Below are 24340 nucleotides of genomic sequence, written 5' to 3' on the forward strand. Positions count from 1 at the left end.
TACGATAGAAGTTTCCAAATATTCTGAATTCATAATAGAAATACAGTAGATGCATATACAAATTAATAAGTGACTATAAGGACTATTAAAACCAACTTTGTTCATTGTTTCACAAAAAATACGTGAAACAAAACAATAAAGAGTAAAGCAAAGACATGAAAGAACGGCTTTTTTTCATTCTTAGACTATAAATTATTTTACTATCTAACCTTCCATGAGAGGCCATGACTGTTTTTTTATAATAGTAGTTCAATCTATATGATTTGGGGATAGAACAACAAATTCACACTGCTTTAGATTGCATATGTTTATTATTATTAAAAGAAATTTGACAAAAATATCTTTAAAATAATAAATATAAAACATTAAATGACTATTACTATTTTCTTCCTTTTTTTTTTCACACAGTGGCATTACATTAAAACCCAGAAAATTTACAGAGACCATTAAAAAAGGCATTTTGCTAACAAATAAGAAGGTAATTTAAAATAAAACCAGTGAACATCAAAATTATATTTAAGTCTAACTTGAAATCTTAAAGACAAACTATGTAATACAAAGCTATAAGCAAATCTATAATATGTTGGATGCCCTACTTTGGATGTAAGATACATTTTTTTTCTGTGCTTAAAGAATACAATTATTTTGCTTTATGAAGATGTGTAGGAAAACATTTGAAAAGAAAATGTGTTTTACCTCCCTCTAAATGGACATATGGGCATTATGGTGTAAGTCATACAAAACATGGTAATGAAACATTCCAAGTAAAATAAAGAACATATGAATTTTAACGGTTTAGATCTGACTCATCATCATCACCATCATCATCATCACTACTGCTACTGTGAGTCATAATCCACTCCCTGCAGAACTGAATTTTCTGTAAGCATGGCAAAGGAAAGAAGAAGCACAAAGGTTAGTAAAGTATGGCAAATTGCTTGAAAACATGTAAGATTATGAAATGTTCAAAGAGTGAGAATAATTTTAAAGCAGATTTTTTCAGCTATGACTCAGGCTGTAATTATGGATATAATATTCCATAACTTAATAGACCTAAGACAATTCCACTAGTTGGTACAAACTCACTGTAGAAATTGGTTTGATGATATCAATAAGGTATTCTGTGACTATATTAAAATTACCATTCTATTTCTCTAATAGGCAACTTTGACCAGCAGGAAACACTGTAATAATGTACTACCTTCTAGATAGAAAGGTGTACAATAAAAGAATGTATTTTATATTTAATCATTATATGAGTGTATATAATTTAGTGAATACACCTTTTTTGGAAAATAAGAAAATAACATGAGAAACATTTGAAAGTATCAAATATTTTAAGGCACCTTCATTATATCACTTACATAAAATCTAGGCAGATGAGATGGATTTTAAATCCAGTTTATGTGTCAGCTAATTATTTTCCATAGTACTGGTATTTACATATTTTTTAAAGTGTTTGCTAATAATATACTAGAGCTTTGATTAAAAAAAAAAAAAAAACCCACTACCACCAAAACAACAATCCACTTTTTATACCTGTAAGAAAAAAATGCTAACTGCAACATCCCAAGGTACTTGGTGAATCCAAATATTTCAGCTAATACTGTGTAAATGCTTGCTGAAAAACAAGTAATGGCTAACAAGTGCTGTGGTTTTTAGTCATTTAAATAGCTCTTTTAGCGATTAATGATGAGACTAACCTATTAAAAATAAATATGTATCTTTAAAAGTACATAGTCAAAAGTCATGTTTTTACATCTCAAAGTTTAAACCTTCAGAAAACAATGGGAAGGTATGTACTTGTCACTGAAATCAAATTATCAGCCATGAGAAATTATTGGTATCTCATGGCTTCCTTGTGGGTTATCATAACGTGCTCACTTATAATGAGGATATATTCCTAAACTCTCAATACTCATCCTTACTTCATACTATATCTGATTTTTAGTCTAGCAAAATGTTAGTAAGTTGTTAATTGCGTTCTAACAAGGGAAGGTAGGTATTGGGTAGAAATACACGTTTTGACTGTATCAGTCACAGGTGACTTCTGCAAATTTACTACCTTCCAAAGAACGATACACTGTCATTGTGGAGACTGTACAATCTGTCCATTAGAGCACAACCTCTTAATAGATTACCAGTTCTATCCCAATACACAATTATTTTGATGCTTTAAAAACATTTTAAATACAATATAAAATCACTTTACTAAATATTGCATATTAACTCTACTGTTACATTTTAACATATTAGATAGAAGCCTCAGAGAAAGAGTCAGAAGTATATTTCATGCAATACTATACGTCCTACAATAGGTAAAATACTGAAGTTTAAATCTTTACTCTGATCACATTAAATATCACAGTATTTAAAATATTAAAACTATAAAGGAAACTTCATATTCCAATAGTTTATTGCTACCATGAGTATCCGCAACCCTACATAACATAATGATTCCTTGTTTTTTTCCAAACAAATGATTTAATTTAGTATTCCACCTCTAAACCACAGAAACAACATGACACTGGTATAGCCTATATATGATTACTAGTTATCTACAGTATAATCCAGGTTTTAAAAAGTCAAATTTACCAAGTAAGAAAGTTGTCTAAACAGATTCTACCTTCAAAGTATCTATTGTTCCAGAAGCTACTTTTTATTATTAAAAGATACTGGTTTGCATGTGAACTGCTTATTAAATCCCACAAGTTTTATACAGACTACACTAGAATAAAGCAGGAAGAGGGTCACGGCCATTTAAGCATTTTCAAAGGCAAAGCACAAGAATCCAAGAGTAATTCACAATAGCAGTGTTCCTGAGTTTTGTTTTTCCTTCTGCTTGTGTAATTGGATATAAGGATTATATATCTAGTATAAAAGCTACCAGTGGTTTAATAACCCCACAACAGAAATGGTTTCATTGGTTAAGTAAGTACCACCAATGATGAGGATATATAAGGTACAAAGGCTTTCAACAAATCTAGCAAATCCAGTGCAGAACTAAGAATACCCTATAAAAAAACCAGATTCATTAAAATTCCTATTAAAAGTTACCAATACAAAAGGTTTTTCTTTGTATTCAAAATACTGAAACAGCTGTACGTAGTTTGTAAATTTTAAGACTAAAATCTACTGTTGGCTTTCACTTGCAAAGTCATGCATTAACTTTTCATATCAAACTTTTTGATGCCTGTAAAAAAGAAAAAAAAATCTTATAGTAAATAAATGTACTTTAAAATCTAAGTAAATATAAGAAACTTATAAGTGGAATTAAGCAAAATAGATAAAAGCCCAAATAATTTAATATACATTAAATGGCTACTTAAAAAAAATCTAACTTGACTAAATTAATCTTAATTTATAAGACAGTTCTTAATTTACCTGTAACATCTGATTTCCAGTACCATCCCTCAACCTGTATGGTCTGATAACTCCATCTTCATTGAAGAACCGAGGAGGTCGCAGACTCTCCACTTCAGAAGTCTCTGTAGCTCTAGAGGAAAAAAAAATGACTTGATTTTAAAAATTATTCAAAAACTTGTAAATAAACTTTAAATGCAATTACTAAAAACAATCTTATTTCAGATTAAATAAAAATATCACAACATTTTCTAATTTTAAATTGTTTTTGTAACATAAATAGTATAAGTTCTCTAGAAAAATACAGAACTATAGAGAAGTTTAAGTCTCTTGAACTTTCTTTGTGATAATAATCACAGTATTAGCAATTGCTGCTTTTTCTTTTCCTATTACGTTGTCTAGTTTCTTTAGTTCAATGCTAAAACAAAAGGGATTGCAAGCATCCTTGTCTCATTCCTGACTATAGGGAAAGCTTCTAAGAGTTTTCTGTCAAGTATAGTTATCAGCAACTTTTTTTTTTAAAGCACCCCTTATCGAGTCAAGAAAGTTCATTGCTACTTTTAGTTTACCAACAGTTCTTTTTTGTTATTGTTTTTGAAAATCTTAAATAGGCAATGAATTTTAAATAAGAATTTCTTTTCTGGCATTGTTTTGATCCCATGGTATATTTTCCTTAATCTATTAATGTTATAAATCACATTATATAGTTTTCTAATGTTCAAATACTCTCACAGTTTTCACATTCCTACTGGGCTTGATGTGTATTACTGTAAACACATACCCCAATCCTGGGCAACATACCCCGCTCTACAAAAAATAAAAAACTAGTCAGACATGGTGGTGTGCACTAGAAATGCCAGACACTCAGGAGGCTGAGGTGGGAGGATAGTTTGAGACCCAAGCTACTGCACTCCAATCAGGATGCCAGAGTGAGACCCTGTCTAAAAAAAAACCAAAAAAACAAAAAACACATACTATATACTGCTTATGGTAGTATTAGATTTAACATTTTTGCTTATTTGGTCATAAGTGACCACTCAATTTGTTCACTCAACAAGTATCACATAGTCAACAAATATTTATTAAGAGGTCCCCAACCCCTGGGACTTGAACCAGTACTGGTCCGTGGCCTGTTAGGAACTGAGTAGCGCAGCAGAAGGTGAGTAGTGGCGAGCAAGCTTCACTGCCTGAGCTCCACCTCCTGTCAGATCAGCAGCAGCATCAAATACTCATAAGAAGGCGAACCCTGTTGTCAACTGCCCATGTGAGGGATATAGGTACACACTCCTTATGAGACTCTAACTAAAGCCTGATGATCTGAGGTGGAAGAGTTACATCCTCAAACTATCCCTCCTCTCTGGTTTGTGGAAAAATTGTCTTCCACGAAACCACACCTTGATGCCCAAAAGGCTGGGGACCGTTAACATAATGTATACACATGCATGAGCATATACATATGAATAAATTCTCCAACTGAAAACAGAATAGGGCCAGGCGTGGTGGCTCACGTCTGTAATCCCAGCACTTTGGGAGGCTGAGGTGGGTGGATCACGAGGTCAGGAGTTTGAGACCAGCCTGGCCAATATGGTGAAACCCCGTATCTACTAAAAATACAAAAATTAGCGGGGCGTGGCGGCATGTGCCTGTAGTCTCATCTACTTGGGAGGCTGAGGCAGAAGAATCACTTGAACCTGGGAGGCGGAGGATGCAGTGAGCCGAGATCACGCCACTGCACTCCAGCCTGGGCGACAGAGCGAGACTCCATCTCAAAAAATAAATAAGTAAAAAAATAAAAACAGAATAGATTTAAAAATATGACCTAACAAAACACTATCCACAGGAGACTTGGTTTAGAGTCAAAGACACAAACTGGTTGCAACTAAAAAGGAAAAAACATATGCAAAGTGAACAGTAACTAAAAGAAAGCTGGAGTGGCTATGCTAATGTCAGAAAAAAACAGCCTTTAAAAAAATTCTTGTTAGACACAAAGAAGGGCATTTTATAATGAAAAAGGGTCAATCCATCAAAAAGATAAAAAATTATAAACATATAAGCAGTTAACAAAAAAGGCCCCAAATACATGAAACAAAAACTAAGAATTTAAAAGACAAAAAGGCAATACCACCATAATAGTGGAAGATTTCAGCACCCTATTTTCAAAAATGGATACCAACTAGATAAAAGATCAACAAGGAAAAAAGAGAACTTGAACACTATAATCCACTAGACCTAACAGACGTCTATAGAACATTCAAACCAATAACAGCAGAATATATATTCTTCTCAAGTGGAATGGAACATTATTCAGTATTAGCTATAGATTAGGTCATAAAACATGTCTCAATAACACAAAATTAGCACTTGCTTCTTGGCCTTTTGGCTAACATTGAATGTAAATATAAAACTACTGAAAACAGGCCAGGCATAGCGGCTCACGCCTGTAATCCCAGCACTCTGGGAGGCCCAGGTGGGCATATCACTTGAGGTCAGGAGTTCAAGACCAGCCTGGCCAACATGGTGAAACCTCATCTCTACTAAAAATACAAAAATGGCCAGGCGCGGTGGCTCATGCCTGTAATCCCAACATTTTGGGAGGCTGAGGCGGGTGGATCACCTGAGGTCAGGAGTTCGAGACCAGTCTGACCAACATGGAAAAACCCCATCTCTATTAAAAATACAAAATTAGCCAGGTGTGGTGGCACATGCCTGAAATCCCAGCTACTAGGGAGGCTGAGGCAGGAGAATTGCTTGAACCTGGGAGGCAGAAGTTGCGGTGAGCTGAGATCGCACCATTGCACTCCAGCCTGGGCAACAAGAGTGAAACTCTGTCTCAAAAAAAAAAAAAACAAAAAAAACTAGCTGGGTATGGTGTGTGCCTTTTGCTACTCAGGAGGCTCAGGCAGGAGAATCGCTTGAACCTGGGAGGCAGAAGTTGTAGTGAGCCAAAATCACGCCACTGCACTCCAGCCTGGGCAACAGAGTGAGACTCTATCTCAAAAAAAAAAAAAGGAAAAAAAAAAGTACTGAAAATATACAAGTATGATATCTGACCACACATAAGAAAACTAGAAATGCGTAAATAAGAGAAATTTATGAAATTTAAAAGTGTGTTAAAATTAAAACATAGAAGCATAAATAACAAAATGTCAAAGAAAAAAATCACAAGAGAAATTCACTACTTTGAAACAAATAAAAGCAAAAGTACAATATACCAAAACTTATAAGATGCAGCAAAGACAGTGCTCAGAGGGAAATTTATAAATGTGAATGTCTACATTAAAAAAGAAGGTCTGAAATCAATAATATAACTTCACAAGTTGAGAAGTAGGAAAAGCAAACTAAACCTAAAGCTAGCAGAAGGAAGAAAATAATAAAAATTAGAGCAGAGATAAAAGAAATAGAGAATAGAAAAAATATAATCAATGAAACTAAAAACTGGTTCTTTGAAAAGGACAACAAAAATGACAAGCCATCAACTAAACAGATAAAGAAAAAAAAGAAGACCCAAATTATTAATAACAGGAATTAAAGAGGGAATACTACTACCAATCTTACGGAAACAAAAAATAATTACAAGGGAATACTAGGAATAAATACTACATAAGGGAAAAATAATTATATGAGAATACTAGTAAATATTTACTATGATCAATAAATATATATCAACAAATTAGATCATCTAGATGAACTGAACAAATTCCTATAAAACCTACTGACAATGACTCAAGAAACAGCCTAACTAGGCCTTTACCAAGTAAAGAGAGTGAATTTGTAATTTTAAAACTCACCAGAAATAAAAGTAAGAGTCAGATGGTTTCACTGATCAATTCTCCGAATTTTTTTTTAATTAACATCAATGCTCCAGAAAGTCTTCCAAAAATTTGAAGAGGAGGGAACACTTCCTAAATCATTCTGTGAGGACAATATTACCCTGATACCCCAATCAGGCAAAGACATCACAAGAAAACCACAGACCAATATCCCTTATAAATATGCACACAAAAATCTTCGACAAAATACTATCAAACCAAGTCCAGTAAAATACAAAAATGATTAGACATTATGTCCAAATGGGACTTATCCCAGGTCTGCAATATTAGTTTAAGATCAGACTCAAATAATGTATTATACTGCATTAATAAAACAAAGGAAAACATAATTATCAACTTAATGATACAGAAAAAGCATTTGATAAAATCTAACATCTTTCCATGATAAAGACACAAAAACCTATAGCTAACATCCACTTAATGGCAAACATCTGAAAGCTTTCCCCCTAAGATTAGAAGCAATATAGGCATGTCTATTCTCTCAGCACTTCTAGTTCACATTGTACTAGAGGTTCTAGCCAGGACAACTAGGCAAGAAAAAAAGCATCCAGATCAGAAAGGAAGAAGTAAAGTTACCTTAGTTCTCAGATGATACACTCTTTCATATAGAAACCCCAAAAGAACCCACAAAACCATTAGAGCTAATAAACAAGTTTAGTAAGATTGCAGAAACTCAGATAAATATTAAAAAAAAAAAAGTTGGATTCAACACACCAGCAATAAACAATCCAAAAATAAAATTAAGAAAACAATTCCATTTAAAACAGCATCAAAAATAAAATAGGAGTAAGTTTTTAAAAAGAAGTATAAGACTTGCACATTACAAACTGTAAAACATTATTGAAAGCAATTCAAGAAGACCTAAATAAATGGAAAGATGTTGCATTTTCATGGAATAAAAGATAATACTGTTAAGATAGCTACACTCCCCAAATGGAACTACAGATTCAATGCCATCTGCATCAAAAACCCAGCTACTTTTTTTGTAGAAATTGACAACATTTTTTAGGTAACTTAATGACCATTTCTTTTTAGTCTCCTTTTCTGGGTTTTCCTCATTTCCCCAACTTCTAAGAGATGGTGTGCCTAAAAGCCAAGTTCTTGGACCTTATTTTTCTCTTTTCAGTCTCATTCCCTTGGTGATCCAATCTCATGGTTTCAAACACCTTATTATAGGCTCACAAATCTTGAATTTTTACCTCTAGCTTGGATCTTTCTCTTATACTTCAAACTCCTCTACTCAACAATGACGTGATGTCTCCATTTGGATGTCTAAGAGATATCGTAAGCTTAATATATTCAAAAGGAAATGTCTAATACCCTCTCTTTCCCTAAAAAGAATGACAACCTCACCCTTCCAGTGCTACACATAAAAACTTCAGGATTATTCTTCACGATTCTCTTTCCTTCATATCCTGCATCCAATTTATCAACCAATCCTATTAACACTACCTTTAAAATACATACAGAACATAACCTCTAGTACTGTAATAGTCGAATCACCATTATCACTCAAATCACCATTATCACTCACGTGGATTACTGCAAAAGCCTTTTAAGTGTTGTTTCCACCCTAGTCCCCTGTGGTTAGGCCTCAAGGCAGCAGCCAGCTCACATTTCTCTGGCTCAAAACCTTTCAATGGCCTCTCATCTTAAGCACAAACCTAAGTCCTTACAGAGGCTTGCCAAGTTCTACGTGATGTGATCCCCTGCATGTTCCCTGGTAACGTCTTTGTCAACTTTCCCCGTTCCTCACTCTACTCCAGGCACACTAGTTTTGCTGTTTCTCAAATAGGCCAAGCATGTTCCTGCATCAGGGCTTTTTAACTGCTGTTACTTCTGCCTGGGATATTCTTCTCACATGGCTCACCCTTTACTTCTTTCAGGTCTCTCCTCAAATATAATCTTACGAGTTAAGCATCCCTGATCACTGAATATGTAAAACAGCAACCCTCCTCCCTACCATTTTGCATCTCCCTACTTCCTTTAATCTGCTTTATTTTTCACCATTTAGCATATCATATACTTATCAGTTGCTTATTTTTGTCTACTCCTCTCCCACTAGAATGTAAGCTGTACAAACACAGGACCATTGCCAATTGTGTTCATTGCTGGCCCCTCAAATGATCAGAAGTGTCTATATCATAGACAACGCTCCCTAAAATGTGCTGAATCATTATTTACATTTGTATTAGGTAGCTTGTTAACTGTATTCAGATAAAATTTACTTACTTTCATTTTGTCTTCCTGATCTATCAATTATTGAGAAAAATATTAAGTTCTTCCACGATTATTGTACATTTGAAAAGTTCTTACAGTTTTGTCAAGTTGTGCTTTTAAAAATTAAGGCAATTTTACGAACTGAGTAGAAGTTTGAAATTGTTACTATCTTCCTACTTAGTAGTTCTTTTTATCATTACCTAATTACCTTATTTATCCCAAATAATGCTTTTATTGCCTTAATGTCTGTTTCATCTAATATTAGTAAGTACATCCTCTTTACAAATGACAATATTTAATGCCAATCATTCTCTCCCCAAACTGCATTTTATTATTTTTTAATAATTTGTTTCCAATGTTGCTTTCATGTAGCTCAATTAGATTTTCCAATTTATATTTTTACATTTCAATCTTGTAAGCCATTCCTCCTTTTATTTTCAGTGTCTTTTTTCACAAGTACATCATTTAATAGTTCTTAGTCTTTATTATTTTTTCTAAAAATGTGTCATTATGCCCTCAATCCCTAAAGGTAATACAGCTGGGTATAGAATTATAAGGTTTTAGATAAATGGAAGGTAATTCTAGTAGCTTTTGGCGGAAGCCTTTACATAGTTCAAATTCCTTATGTTTCATTGACTTTTGAGTTTCTCTGACGACTACGACTCAACACATTATATTTATGAAACTAAAGTTACAGGTACAGGAGAATGATTCCTTTTTTTCCCATCTTAATTCTAAATGCCAAAACCAGAACCACCCAATTATGGTAACCAGTATGAAATACTGGCTTAAGAGGAATAGCTCATATGATGACAATACATATCCCTATAGAGCAGAAAGCAAGAGAAAACACAAAGGAAAAAGATTAGGAAGATAGCCACCCACCTAACTTTCTGAGATAGGTCTCATTAACATTAATTTTATCATCTGTTATATGTGTTAAAAATTTCTAGGACAGAGGTAACAATAATGAAACTACTAAATTTCAGCCTTACACTAAATTTAATTTGGAGGAAAAAAGAATATGTATTAAAATTACCTGCATAAAGGGAGAGAAAGGGAATGCATATACACTAGTACCCACTTATCCACAGTTCTGCTTTCTGCAGTGTCAGTTATCCATGGTCAACTGTGGTCCAAAAATACTAAATGGAAAATTCCAGAAATAAACAATCCCTAAGTTTTACATTGCATGCCATTCTGAGTAGCGTGATAAAATTTCTTGCCACCCTGCTTTGTCCTTCCTGGGATATGAATCATCCCTCTGTCCAGCATATGCATGCTTTATACACCACCAGTCCATTAGTGACACAGTAGCTGTCTCAGTTAGTTATCAGAATGACTATTGCAGTATCACAGTGCTTGTGTTGAAGTAACGTTTATTTTATTTTATTACAGTATATTGTTATAATTGTCTGATTTTATTATTATTGTTAATCTCTTACTGAGCCTAATTTTAAATTAAATTTCATCATGGATGTGTATGTATAGGAGAAAGCACAGTATATATAGGGCTCGGTACTTCCAAGGTTTCAGGCATCCACTGCAGATCCCTGCAGATCAAGAAGGACTACTATAACAACTTATAACAAAATAAGATAATAAAGGAAGGATGAAGACAAACTTAGTTTGAACCAAGAAATACAAAATGCCATTCTTCATTTCATAAAAAGGATATAGATTATATTTGCTAATTTTATAACTGATATGTATAGCATTAATGTATTTAAACTAAGATAACTGAGTTTGCTTAACTTGCCAAACTGCTCCTGTAAGCCTGCTAGGAATGAATGAAAAATAAAGGGGAACTCCATAGGGTTGAAACAATGCAATGGCAGCAACTTAAAAAATATCAAAAAGAATTAGGAAGACCATATGCAACCTGCCATATTGTAGTGCTGATGACTGCTATGGATTGAATGTGCCCCCTCAAGGATTAAGTTGGAAACTTAATCCCCAGTCAGGAGGTGGGGCCTAATTAGAAGAAATTAGGCCATGAGGATCTGCCCCCATGAATGGATTAATATTGTTGCTGTGGGAGTGGGTTCCTTATAAAAGGGTGACTTTGGTTTCCTTTTTTTTTCTTGCCCTCTCTTTGTCCTTCTGCCTTGGGATGACACAGTAAAAAGGCCATGGCCAGATGCGGCCTCTCAACCTTGGACTTTTAACTTCCAGAACCGTCAGCCAATAAATTTCTGTTCATTATAAATTATCCAGTCTGCGGTATTACGTGGTATGTTATAGCAGCACAAAACAAAGACAATAACTAAATGCCTGAAGCCAAAGAGCAGATAAGTTTCATTTCTCATAGCTTAAGCATTTTAACGTATATTTTACACCAAAGAGGATTTACCTTTTTATTCCCTGAAATGTACTGCTAGCCATGTCTATGATGCCTCCAGTTGGCCTTGCTACCGCTCCCACTAAACCTTTCCCAACACCTTTAAAGAAACCAGCTGCTCCTTCTTTTTGAGCTCCTGGAAAGAAAAAAGAGTTTCTGACAATCGCATCCAAGAATGAAAACAGAATCAACTTAGAAAGACTTGGTAATATACATCACGCAAAGGAACTACTATACTTACCTTTGATTGGTTTTGTAACAATTCCTGTTATGCCACTAACAAATCCCTAGAAGGAAAACACAATTGAAAATTTATAATACTTTTTTATGATGCCTAGAAGAACCAAGTTTGGCTTATGCAAAAAATACAGAGTTCTGCTTTTTATATATCAAAAGAATTAACAGATCTCCTAAGTATTTTATTTAAACAGAATGTTTTTGGAGGCTACTGACATGTTTTATATGCTACCACCCACTGCTCTTAAAATATCCAAATAATAATTTAAGGAGTGAGAATCATGTCTATTTCCTTATTCACAAAATGTAGGTTTAAAAGATATTTCCCCAACTCTTCACAACCCTGTGAAATTTCTTACAGAAACTAAGCCTTTTCCTCCACGAGTGATGCCTTCTCTAAAACCAGCTGGTTGCTTATTCATGGCTTCTCTTCTCTTCTGTTGGTAGTCTTCATCCATGGTCATAGCTGCTACCCCTTTAGCCATAGCACCGGTGATTTTGGAGGCAGCACCCGCTAATCCACCTAACAGAAATTGTTTTATCTTTAGTAAAAGTAATGATGCCATTACTTTCTAGCACAAAAATATTTGGTAGATATTCTGTTTCTTACCAACAGCTCCACCAACTAGTGCCTTAAGTCCTAGTGCCATTCCCTCCACAAACTCTTCAGGACCCTGGATGGCTCCCTAAAGGGCCAAATAATAAATAAATGAGTGACTGAGTTATATACACTTTTAAAGATGAGCTTACAGATATATACGAGGAAAGAGGTAGTAACAAAAATGGATAATTTTGTCCGAGAGGAAGTGATATCAGCAGAAAGTTTCACATTAAAAGGATTCCTAGGGATATTTCTGGATACTGAAAGTGTGAAGGATATGTTAGAAGCTGACCCTTAGAAAGGAGTATGACAACTCAACAAAGTACAGAAAGATGCTTGATCCATATTGTAAGTTTATGAGGAAAATGCAAGCACAGTTCAAACTACTCTTGATAAAAATTTCAAATAAATAAAACACTTTAAAATTCTTAATGCTTTTAATGTTTTTAGTTGCAGTGTACAAAATCAATATTAATTTTACTTTATCTTTTATTCTCCTGTACATTCATAAGTGAAAGTAGGAGGCTTTTTGAGAAAAAGTTTTAAGGGACATAGAACAATCATACTTTTTCCCATTGATTTTTAAGATTGCTTGGCCTGGTGTCAGTCTGCATGATTATTTTTACAGTGCCACACTACTGTGCAAAGCAAGACATGGTGATCTTCTTTCTACTTTATCCACCTTTTATATTCCAAGAGAACACTTACAATTCAGCATAGCTTAACAAAACCTTAAGTTTAAATTTTGAGGAAAAAGGTAAAAACGTCCCCCAAAACCTCTTACCATTGTTTGCTGCAAAATAATGTCCTTTTGTATGTGTGTTCCAAAATCTGTTTGCACTTATCAACTCAACAATAGAAATGTATTATCTATTCAAAAGTATCAGTGACATATTGCACAACCACAAAAATAACTATTTTACCTGGTAAGGTTCATAAAAGAATGCTTCTACACCTTCAGAAAATTCTCTAATTAAGCCAAATGGATTTCCCAAAACATCAAGTCCAAGAATGAGTACATACATCTGCTTAATGGCCTAAAAATAAAACATGAACATTAATCAATTCAGATAATTAGATCTATTTTTTTTCTTATAGGTTATTTAAAACACACACCCAGTTTTCTCCAGCTAACACCTTTAATGCCAACATCAACTCCTAAATCATCTCATTTTATTAATCACTACTCTTTTTTTTCTCTTTTTGAGACAGTCCTGCTCTTTCGCCCAGGGCTGGAGAGCAGCGGCGCCATCTCAGCGCACTGCAATCTCTGTCTCACGGGTTCAAGCAATTCTTGTGCCTCCCCCTCTCAAGCTGGGACTACAGGCATACACCACCAGGCCTGGCTAATTTTTGTGATTTTAGTAGAGATGGGGTTTCATCATGTTGGCCAGGGTGGTCTCGAACTCCTGGCCTCAAGTGATCCGCCAGCCTCAGCCTCCCACAGTGTTGGGATTACAGGCGTGAGCCACCATGCCAGGCCTATTGATTGCTATTCTTAGGTTTTAAAAAGTAATTTGGTATTATAGTATTAAAAATAATATGACATTATACTCATGTAAAGCTCTAGAATATTTAAAATACTTTCACTTTTATAATTATCTGTGATCATTGTCATTACTACCACCATTTTATAGATTGGAGAAACATACAAGTCAGATGATACCCAAGGGTCACATAGTGGGTATATGGCAAAAGTGGGATAAATCCAAATCTCCTGAGTCATGTTCAGTGATCTGTCATACCATAGCTCTATCAGATACTCCGTAAGTTATACCCTAAAACACAGGAGTCTCTCTAGAAGTGGAAAAACATCTGTTAAAAAAATATATCTGGCTGACTTAACTAGTTACGCTAAAAATATCCCATGTTCATCAGTTAGTTACTAATAGTTTCCTTGAACCCATTTTTTACTTAAGTGTGATAAATTAGTTAATATTTTATTTAAAGATTTATTTATTTCCAGTCCATGCTGATCCAGAAAAAATTTCTGTCAGTGGCTAAAAAATATAAGGACAAAAAATTCAAATAGTGGTTGAGCTCAATTTCTTTTTACAATTCTGAGGAAAATACCCATGCTTTAATAATTTGAAAATGGCTACTTAGTTCCTTGACAATTCTACATTATATATGTAGAGACACAAAAGGTTTTACTAGTCTGCGTCACTCTGTTGCTTCTGTAAGATAATCTTAGACAAACCTGTTTTGAATAGTGTCTTATGACTTCAGACTGTAGGTCGGATGTTGTATGGAACTGATAGTTGAGTTCAAAAAATGCAAGCCTGAAAAAAGCATAAAAATATATTGTCTGTACATGTGTATGGAGAAAGTATTTTTAATATTAATGAGTGGCTTTATTTTCTTTAGAATCCTTCTAGTACATTTTCCCATGCCGATCAGGAAATCTACTTTTTATATACATCTCTGCATATTCTAATCAAAGAACCCTCTAAGAATCTGATAAAAGACATGGATCTTATCTTCAGAAAAGTCACCAGTACACATAAATTTTCATGTAATTTAGAAAATTCTGAGATCCTCTGAATCCCACTCATGTACTACAATGGGATTTCACTAGAACTTTATTTCACCATTCTGTCCTATCATGGCCCACATAGAAAATGTCTGACACACTGATAAAGAGGTTGCTCAAGAATGGCCAGGTTCAGTTATAGCAGGTTTTGCCTGCTTACTTACAACCCCATTCACAGAATATATATTCTAAGATTAGCTTACTTATAACCCATCCATAGTATATACCTGATACAGTAACTGAAAAGCTCTATGCTTCTTGTTGCTAAGTGGAATCCTATTTCTGCTAACGTCATACCTGTGTACTTTTATTTGACACTAACTTAACTTTATCTAGGTTCAGTGTTACCTTGTGTTGGACTTGTTAATTCGCACAACTGTTCTTAATAATCAATTCTAGATGCTACTTGAAAGGGTTATTCTCTTCTAAAGTCTCAACTCAGACACTGAATCTCTTTGGTCAGCCACTCTATGAGCTTCATTATGACTCACATTAAAATATAAATTCCTGGTTACAACATTTAAAATTGATCCTTTCATTTCTCCTATTATTGCATTCATTCTGTTCTAGTTGCATATGCTTTGAAGAGGCTTATTCCTATTAGCTTTAAAGCCATACATTTCAGACACCATATCTTCGGGCATACACATCCTATCCTTCCCTAAGCCAGAAAGATCTTTTAAAACGTACAACTTGCATGGCCTATGTCTCTTTTTCTTAAGGAAATTATTTAATAATTCTGTAATTTAGTAATTAGGGGTTAGCAAACCATACGTTCTGTGTTATTCAGATTGTACCTCACTTAAATGCAAAAACCTCATTTTGCCTATGATCTGTAATGTACTTTACATACTTTTTCATTTATGAAATTTTTAGGTACATATAAAATAGAAATATTTTCATCAATTTACAGATTTGAATATTAAACATACTTAAAAACTACATCTTGTACATCTGTCAGTGTGGCACCAATACTCTTCAGCAAAAGATTTAAAGAATGAACTGGAATCAGTCCTCCATTTTGTTTTGAATCTTTAGCTTCTTCTCCGCCCGAACTCAGTGAAACACTTAAATGTAACTAAAAAGATAAAGAGATATATATTTAAAAGTATTTTCTTCATATTGACAATTTTAACTCTTAAAAAACAGTTTAATTTTAAATTCACTACACCATAAATAAGATTTCAAAGTTATCTGGATTACGTTAAAATTACTAAGTAGAAATATGAAGAAATTTAAAATCTAACATAGCTCTATTTAAATCTTCAATTCAACAATTTAAGATTGCATAATATTTAATCCTATCCCATTCTTTTGGTAAACCTAAGAAAATACTAATTTTTATATATTTGTTAATAACATTAAAAATCTAAAAGTTGAAGCTGTTGAAAATGATGCAAATACATATGGTCCCAACTTATGATGGGGACAATATGTATATGAATTATGTCTGACTTATGATTTTTCAAGTTTACAATGCTGTAAAAGCAATACACCTTCAGTGGAAACTGTACTTTGAATTTTGATTCAAAATTCTTTATAATAACTTTATTAGAAAATAGGTTTTGTGTTAGATGACTGTGCCCAGTTGTTTTGAGCATGTGTAAGAGGCTAGGCTAAGCTTTAATGTTCAGTAGGTTAGGTGTATTAAATGCATTTCTGACTTAAAAGATTTTCAACTTATGATGGTTTTACTGAGACGTAACTCTGTCATAAGTTGAAAGGCATTTGTATTTCCAAAAGTGTATGTTGCAATTATTTCACAAGTTAATAGCCAGTTAAAAAACACTTAAAAAACACTTTCGTATTGTATTGCACATACATATATTAACCATATATGTCGAGTATATGCAATACAATAAGAGTATCTATTTGCTATTACCTAGATTATCAAGGACAATAAAAACGACTTTCTCCTACCTTGAGAGGAGATATATGAAAATATTCATAGAGGCTGACTTGTGATTGATCTACTAATGAGGCTGTTTTATATTCTTCTTTGAAAGCTTCTATATCTTTATGAAAAAGCTCAACCTATAAAAGGAACACAAAATATTAAAACTAAATGGAACTACCTGCATGAGATATTTAAGCAAATAGCAGACACACTGCCAAAACTCTTCTATAAGATCTAGACTCACTTAACATTGCTTATGATTGCCTCAGAAGCGAAAGTAACATCTCTATAATTAGGACAGTTCTGTCTGCCACTGACAAACTGACAAGTATTATCTTCTATATTTCTACCCAAACCATTAAGACACTAAGCTTTTCTTCATGTGACTATAAATCTTATCCCAAAATGACACTAATCCATACCATCAACACTCTCTTGGGTATATTTGTTTTTTTAAACATAATCATACAGTCGACTTGTATTTTGTAGTCTACTTGTAACTGCTTTAATGCAACCTACACAGACCAGTAATATAATAAAATAAAGAAGGTGTTGAAAATAATTTTGTATTAATTGATTAGTGGTTTCATTATTGATATTCATCAGTACTTCTATACATGCTCAGACTGAAGTAACTTCAATGTGTTGAAAAATGGGCTCCCAGATTATTTTAACATATTCATAAAAACATAAAAACGATAGCCTTATAAAAAGTATATTTGGAAATCAATTTCTGAGATGACAGTATGGGAAGCTCTCCAAACCAGCACCCCAGCTAAACTGATAAAATTTAAACAACAACAACAACAACAACAGCAACAAATTTAAGGCCTCTAGGAATGGTTGCAAGGTCATAAGCAAATGAAGAAACATCTATTTAAGAAAACCTAAAAAACTTGGTAAGAAAAGTGAACCTGTGGTATTTTAACAAAGGCCATTCCCTCTGTCCCCTCTCCCAGACTAATGAGCCAGAATTCTACTCTAGACTACTATACCCAAGAACACAGAGCTCCTTTTTGGCCCAGTTGTCAATTGGAGGATTTTCTTCCTGGGAAGAACAGGACGTCAGCATTTCTCATCCTGTTCCCAGCTACCTGCTGCTGAGGTTAAGTTACGGTTGAGTGCAATTGTGAGGTGGGGGCTTCCTTTATGGTTTTTTGTTTGTTTGTTTTGTTTTGTTTTGTTTTGAGACGGAGTTTCACTCTGTCACCCAGGCTGGAAATGCAGTGGCACAATCTCAGCTCACTGCAACTTGAGCCTCCTGGGTTCAAGCAATTCTCCTGCCTCAGCCTCCTGAGTAGCTGGGATTACAGGCACCTGCCACCACGTCTGGCTAATTTTTGTATTTTTAGTAGAGATGGGGTTTCACTATGTTGCTAGGGTGGTCTCGAACTCCTGACCTCAAGCGATCTGCCCGCCTTGGCCTCCCAAAGTGCTGGGATTACAGGCGTGAGCCACCGCACCTGGCGGGGCTTCCTTTCTCTGTCCAGCCTCTGTGCATGGTAAAAAAGCTCTGCCTTGGGTACAGAACCACTGAGAATACTAGAGTTCTGATCACCCTTGCCCAGGCCTGTAATGTGCTGGTTCCATGCTAGCTGAGGCAGGCTGAGATCATCTCAGTCCGCTGCTCCTCTTACCCCACCACACATAGTGCTCAGCTCCTAAACTGGGGTGTTACTCAAATAGAAGGTGTCACAACTGTCCCCACTGCCAGCTTCAGAGGCCTGGTTTAGAGGTTTTTGCTGATGGGGAAAGTAGGTTTTAAAACAGATCACTATTAATCTCTTCCCAAAGGAACGAATTTCATTTATAACACAGAGTGCAGTTCGAGCCTAAGGGTGCTCTCAGAAACAGCAGATGTGGTGAAAGACAACTAAAAGGAAAGTCATTGATTTATAGAAGATACTGGCTAATCTGTAGACCTACTAGTTTGCAGGAGAAAATCCGAAGTGACAAATAGAAGGGGTTTTCCTGGAGTCAGAATGAAAAACACAGAAACATGGTGAAACGCTGTCTCTACTAAAACTACAAAAATTAGCTGGGCATGATGGCACATGCCTGTAATCCCAGCTACTTGGAAGGCTGAAAAACGAGAATTGCATGAACCCAGGAGGCGGAGGTTGTAGTGAGCTGAGATTGCTTTTGCAGCACTGCACTCCAGCCTGGGCAATAGAGCGAGACTAGGTCTCAAAAAAAAAAAAAAAAAAAAAAAAAACCAATTAATGTAATAAAACATATCAATAGAAAACCCAAAAATTGTACAATCATCTCCATAGATGCAGAAAAAAGAACAACAAAATATATAATCATGATTTAAAAAACACTCAACCAACTAAGAAAAGAACTTCCTGAACCTGAAAAAGGATGTCTAAGAAAAACCCAGGGTCAACATCACACTGAAAGACTGAAAATTTACCCTCTAAGATCAGAGGCAAAACAAGAATGTCTGCTCTTGGCATTTCTGTTCAACGTGTCACCAGTTTCTAGCCACAACAACTACCGAAGAAGAAGAAACAAAGGCATTCAGATCAGAAAGAATGAAGTAAAACTACCTCTCCTCTCAGATGACATGATCTTACGTATAGAAATCCCAAAAGAATATACGGAACAACAATTAGAGCTAACAATTCAGTATGGTTGCAAAATACAAGATCAATATAAAAAAACAACTGTATTTTTATACAGTAGCAATGAACAATCCAAAAATGGAATTAAAAAATCAATTTTATTCATAATACTATAAGAAGAATATAATACATAGGAATAAATTTAACGAAAAAAGTGTAAAACTTATACCCTGAAAAAAAAATTAAAAATCTACATAAATGGATAAACATGTTCTGTTCAAGGACTGAAAGACCTAATACTGTTAGGATGGCAATACTTCCCAAATTGATTTACAGATTCAGTGCAGTCTCTATCAGATGTCCAGCTGACTTCTTTGAAGAACCTGACAAGTTGATTCTAAATATGAAATTCCAAAGGACTCAGAACAGCCAAACCCATCTTGAAAAAGAAGGACAAAGTAGGAAGATTCATATGTCCCAATTTCAAAACTTAATACAAAACGGTAACTAAGACAGTGTGCAGTGCACAAGGACAGATGCATAGATCGATGGAATAAAATCATGTGTGTATTCTTAACTGATTTTCAACTAGGGTGTCAAGACCATTCAAAGAACAAATAGTCTTTTAAAGAAATGGTAACAGGACAACTGGATAGCGACATGCCAAAGAATAATTCGGATCCTTATACATCATATACAAAAATGAGCTCAAAATTGATCAAAGACCTAATCGTAAGAGCTAGATCTTTAAAACTCTTAAAACGTTAAGACTAAATATTCCTGACCTTGGATTTAGCTAAGGATTCTTAGAAACAACACCAAAAGCATGAGCAACAAAAGAAAAAATAATTTGAACTCCATTAACTTTAACTTTTGGTCCTCAATAGACAACATCAAGAAAGTGAAAAAGCAACACATAGAATGAGAAAAAATATTTGAAAATTATATATCTGATAAGAGATCTGTATCGAGAATATACAAAGAACTTTTATAATAAAAAAGACAACCCATTAAATAATAAGCAAAGGATCTGAATGGACATTTCTCCACAGAAGATATGCAAATTAACTAATCAACATATTAAAGATAATCAACATATCAAAGATGCTCAACTTCATTAGTCATCAGGTAATTACATGTCAAAACCACAGTGGAAAACTATTTCACATTCACCCACTATGATTGCTAGAATCAAAGACAGATAATAACAAGTGTTGGAGATAATATGGAAAAATCAGACCCCTTATACGCTCTGGTAAGAATGTAAAATGGTAGAGGCACTTTACACAACTGTCTAACAGTCCCAAATGATTAAATATAAGGTTACTATGTGATTGAGCAATTCCACTCCTAATAAATTTTATTTCTTTTGGCTATATACCTAGGAGTGGAATTGCTTAATCACATGGTGATTAAGTTTAAATAAAGTTTCATTTAAGACTTTAGAGTTTTTGTCTAATAAAAACTTGTACACAAGTATTCATTACATTATCCATAATAGCCAAAATGTGTAAACAAAGAACCCAAATGTCCATTAACAGATAAATGGATAAACAAAAAGTGGCCCATCCACTTTTTGATATAAAAAAAGTGATATAACGGAGTATCACTTGACCATAAAAAGGAATGAAGTACTGATATATGCTACAACATAGGTGAACCTTGAAAGTATTATGCTAAGTCAAAGAAGCCCTTCACAAAAGACTACACAGTGTATGACTCTATTTGTATGAAATATTCAGAACAGGCAAACCTACAGACACAAAGTGTATCAGTGGCTGCATAGGCAGTTACTTTTGGGGATGATGAAAATATTCTGTAATTGGAGAGTGATGATGATTGTACAACTTTGTGAATATATTAAAAGTCATTGAACCCTATCCTTTAAATGGGTGAAATGTATGGTATGTGATCTACACCTCAATAAACTCTTATTAATTTGCTCTTTCTCCACCCATGAATCTATGAGGGCAAGTAAAAAAGAGACTATATCTGACCTACTTTATAACTATGATTTTATGGTCTTCCAGTCACCAAGATGATACCACCTTTTAATTTTCCTATCCTTTCGCTCATTAAATATCCTGGACATACCCTAAATTTCTAAATTATTAATGAAAGTGAAAGCAAAGCCAAAGTAATCCAGGAAAATAAAAGAGGAAAAAAGTGATGTGAACATAATAAATTATCCTTTTCAACCTGGTATTCACCCCAAGCCTTTCCTTCTGTTTGCTGATTTTCTGTCATCAGAAAATAAGATTTCTAAAAAGGTATGTACCACAAGACAGTAATAAAATTGTTTAACTGTATTTTTTAAATGGGACAAAATCATTTTAATGTCTTTAAAAATTTATAATAACCTTTTTTTTTTAAAGTTCTCCTTCCCTAATCCTTTCCATCAAATGTTATTATTTTAAGTCTTACCTCTGTATTTTCAGTTACCTCAGCTTCTGTCATAAGGTCTGTTAAAGCATAGATAAACCCAAGATCTAACCTGAGATCCATTTCTTGAATCAATACTTTGAAATACCTATATTACAAAGAAGAAAAGATGTTTTAAAAATTATCAATTAACAACTGTATTACAAAAATTAGATGAGAAAAAAGTATGAGATCAATATTACAACTCTGAAACTTAGGACTACTTAGTTGACTAAATTTTAAAAAATCATGGAACACTGTTAGTAACAGCAACAAAGTCAAAATATGAAAATGGCCATAAAGAGGAAATGGATAAGTAAACTGCCATACGGAGTCATAAAACAGAATATTACACATTAGTGATAATGAATAAACTATGGCTACATACAACAAAATGAATAAATTTTAATAAAAATGTTGAATGAACAAAAGCAAGTCCCAACATTTATTTCCAGTCTGAAACAATTTTCTAAAAATTAAAAAATTAAAACTAAAAGGCATAATGTTTAGGTACACATGCACAATAAAACTATATTTTAAACAGCAAGGAAATAGAGTTTATCTTGATGATAAGGAAGGGGAAACTAGATAGACATTATTACATAGATGTTTCAGTCCATCCTCCATTTCTTGGAATGGGTAGTGAGTGAAGATGAAAATATTATTGTTTTCCTTTTTCAAAACAATATATGATTATAGACAACCGCAAACAAAAAACAAATACATATACAAGAGAATAAATATTCAAAATCCAGAAACGACGACTGGAAATACCTAGATGTATTTCATCCAGAGCCCCCCCTCCTTTTTTTTTTTTTTTTGAGACAGTCTCGTTCTGTCACCCAGGCTGGAGTGCAGTGGTACGATCTCAGCTCACTGCAACATCTGCCTCCTGAGTTCAAGCGATTCTTGTGCCTCAGCCTCCTGAGTAGTTGGGACTCCAGGCACGTGCCACCACACCTGGCTAATTTTTGTATTTCTAGTAGAGATGGGGTTTCACTGTGTTGGCCAGGCTGGTCTCGAACTCCTGACCTCAAGTGATCCGCCCGTCTAGGTCTCCCAAAGTGCTGGGATTACAGGCGTGAGCCACAACATTATAATAGATTTTTTTATTTGACCTTTATAATTAATATGCTTAAATCTTTGACTTGTCTAACATTTAAAGAGTATAAACAATTCATATATTTAAATCAAACATTAAATAAATATACAAGAAATGTATTAAGACACTTACTTAATACGTGATATCTGGGAATGTCCTGCAGATCTCATGACAATACTGACATCTGTAAAGGGCTTTGGTGCTGTAAAGGTTATAAACATAATTACTCCCATGATGCTTTAAGTAAAAAGTAGGCATTTTCTTCCAATATACACCACAATGGAAAATCATTTACTAAATAATAAACATCAGTTAAAATTACTGATATTGGCAAGATCTATTACAATCTTAATTTCAGACTCCAGCATTGTTTTTAAAACTATCTATAGTCACTCTGAAGATAACTAATTCTACAATTAGCGGTTTAGAAGTATGCATTAGAATCACCAGGGAAACTGTGAAAACAGATTCTGGGGACTTGCTCCGGACCTCTAGGTGGAAGGGCTTAGGCATTATACTGGCCAAAAAGCTTTTGAGCGAGTTATAAAGAGTATTCCCCGCGAGATACTTTAGAGGTAGTGGTGTGGGGTGGAGGTAGGAAAGCAAGGGGAGAAGAAAGTTAAGTAGGGTGGTGAGGAGGGAAGAGAAAGTAGGGGGAAGAGGGATATGCAGGAAAGAAGAAAGGCAAAGGGAAAGAAAAGGGTAGAAAGGACTTGTCAGTTATTCTTATTTGGAGAACACAGGACAGTTTCTGCTGTTAGAAAACACTCTAGATTTGAACTTCCTTATTGTTCATTCAAAGGTTTTAAAGGATTTTACATCACAGGTTTACAGATTATCTGCTTTTTAAATTAACGTTTCTAAAAATTTCAATATATGTTTCTAATGAATCTTTTCTTCAAGATTTACTCAAAATCTTATCAAAGTTAGTTGTGCACAGTACTTGCTGGTCCTTTTTCAAGCAGTTTAATTTTCCAATGATCCTATAAAAATTAAACTCAAGAATGGTTTCACTTCATATTTTTATAGTAAAGTAAATCAAACAGCTAATACAACTGCTTTTATGGGAATCTAAAAATAAAAACAAACCTGAATCCATGGTGACCGACTTTGGAGGTTTAACAGGATAAAACACAAAGGGAAATACAGCACCATGTATCTGATTTTGGATCTAAGAAAATAAAAACATGTCAGTACATTAATATGTCAATTATACAACCTGACCAGA

General features: G+C 34.2%; 1 protein-coding gene across 4 annotated transcripts in view; it reads right to left on the reverse strand.

Moving 5' to 3' along the window:
• The window catches only part of VPS13A (vacuolar protein sorting 13 homolog A (S. cerevisiae)), a 256563-nt gene that overhangs the window by 28647 nt on the left and 203576 nt on the right, over positions 1-24340 (reverse strand). For 2 of the 4 annotated variants that reach the window (XM_011984082.1, XM_011984081.1), the window contains 12 exons: positions 24202-24283; positions 23245-23314; positions 22014-22119; positions 17046-17159; positions 16058-16203; positions 14793-14874; positions 13516-13629; positions 12602-12677; positions 12351-12514; positions 11996-12041; positions 11767-11890; positions 3385-3496 (listed from right to left, as the gene is read on the reverse strand). In XM_011984082.1, the coding sequence (XP_011839472.1) occupies positions 3385-3496; positions 11767-11890; positions 11996-12041; positions 12351-12514; positions 12602-12677; positions 13516-13629; positions 14793-14874; positions 16058-16203; positions 17046-17159; positions 22014-22119; positions 23245-23314; positions 24202-24283 (1236 nt within the window). Of the gene's footprint in view, positions 1-292; positions 881-2468; positions 3194-3384; positions 3497-11766; positions 11891-11995; positions 12042-12350; positions 12515-12601; positions 12678-13515; positions 13630-14792; positions 14875-16057; positions 16204-17045; positions 17160-22013; positions 22120-23244; positions 23315-24201; positions 24284-24340 lie in introns of those variants that run through there. The other 2 variants (XM_011984083.1, XM_011984085.1) reach the window with 2 other exon arrangements.

This window comes from Mandrillus leucophaeus, unplaced genomic scaffold (genome assembly GCF_000951045.1).
Source record: "Mandrillus leucophaeus isolate KB7577 unplaced genomic scaffold, Mleu.le_1.0 Scaffold260, whole genome shotgun sequence".
NCBI classification, from domain to species: Eukaryota; Metazoa; Chordata; class Mammalia; order Primates; family Cercopithecidae; genus Mandrillus; species Mandrillus leucophaeus.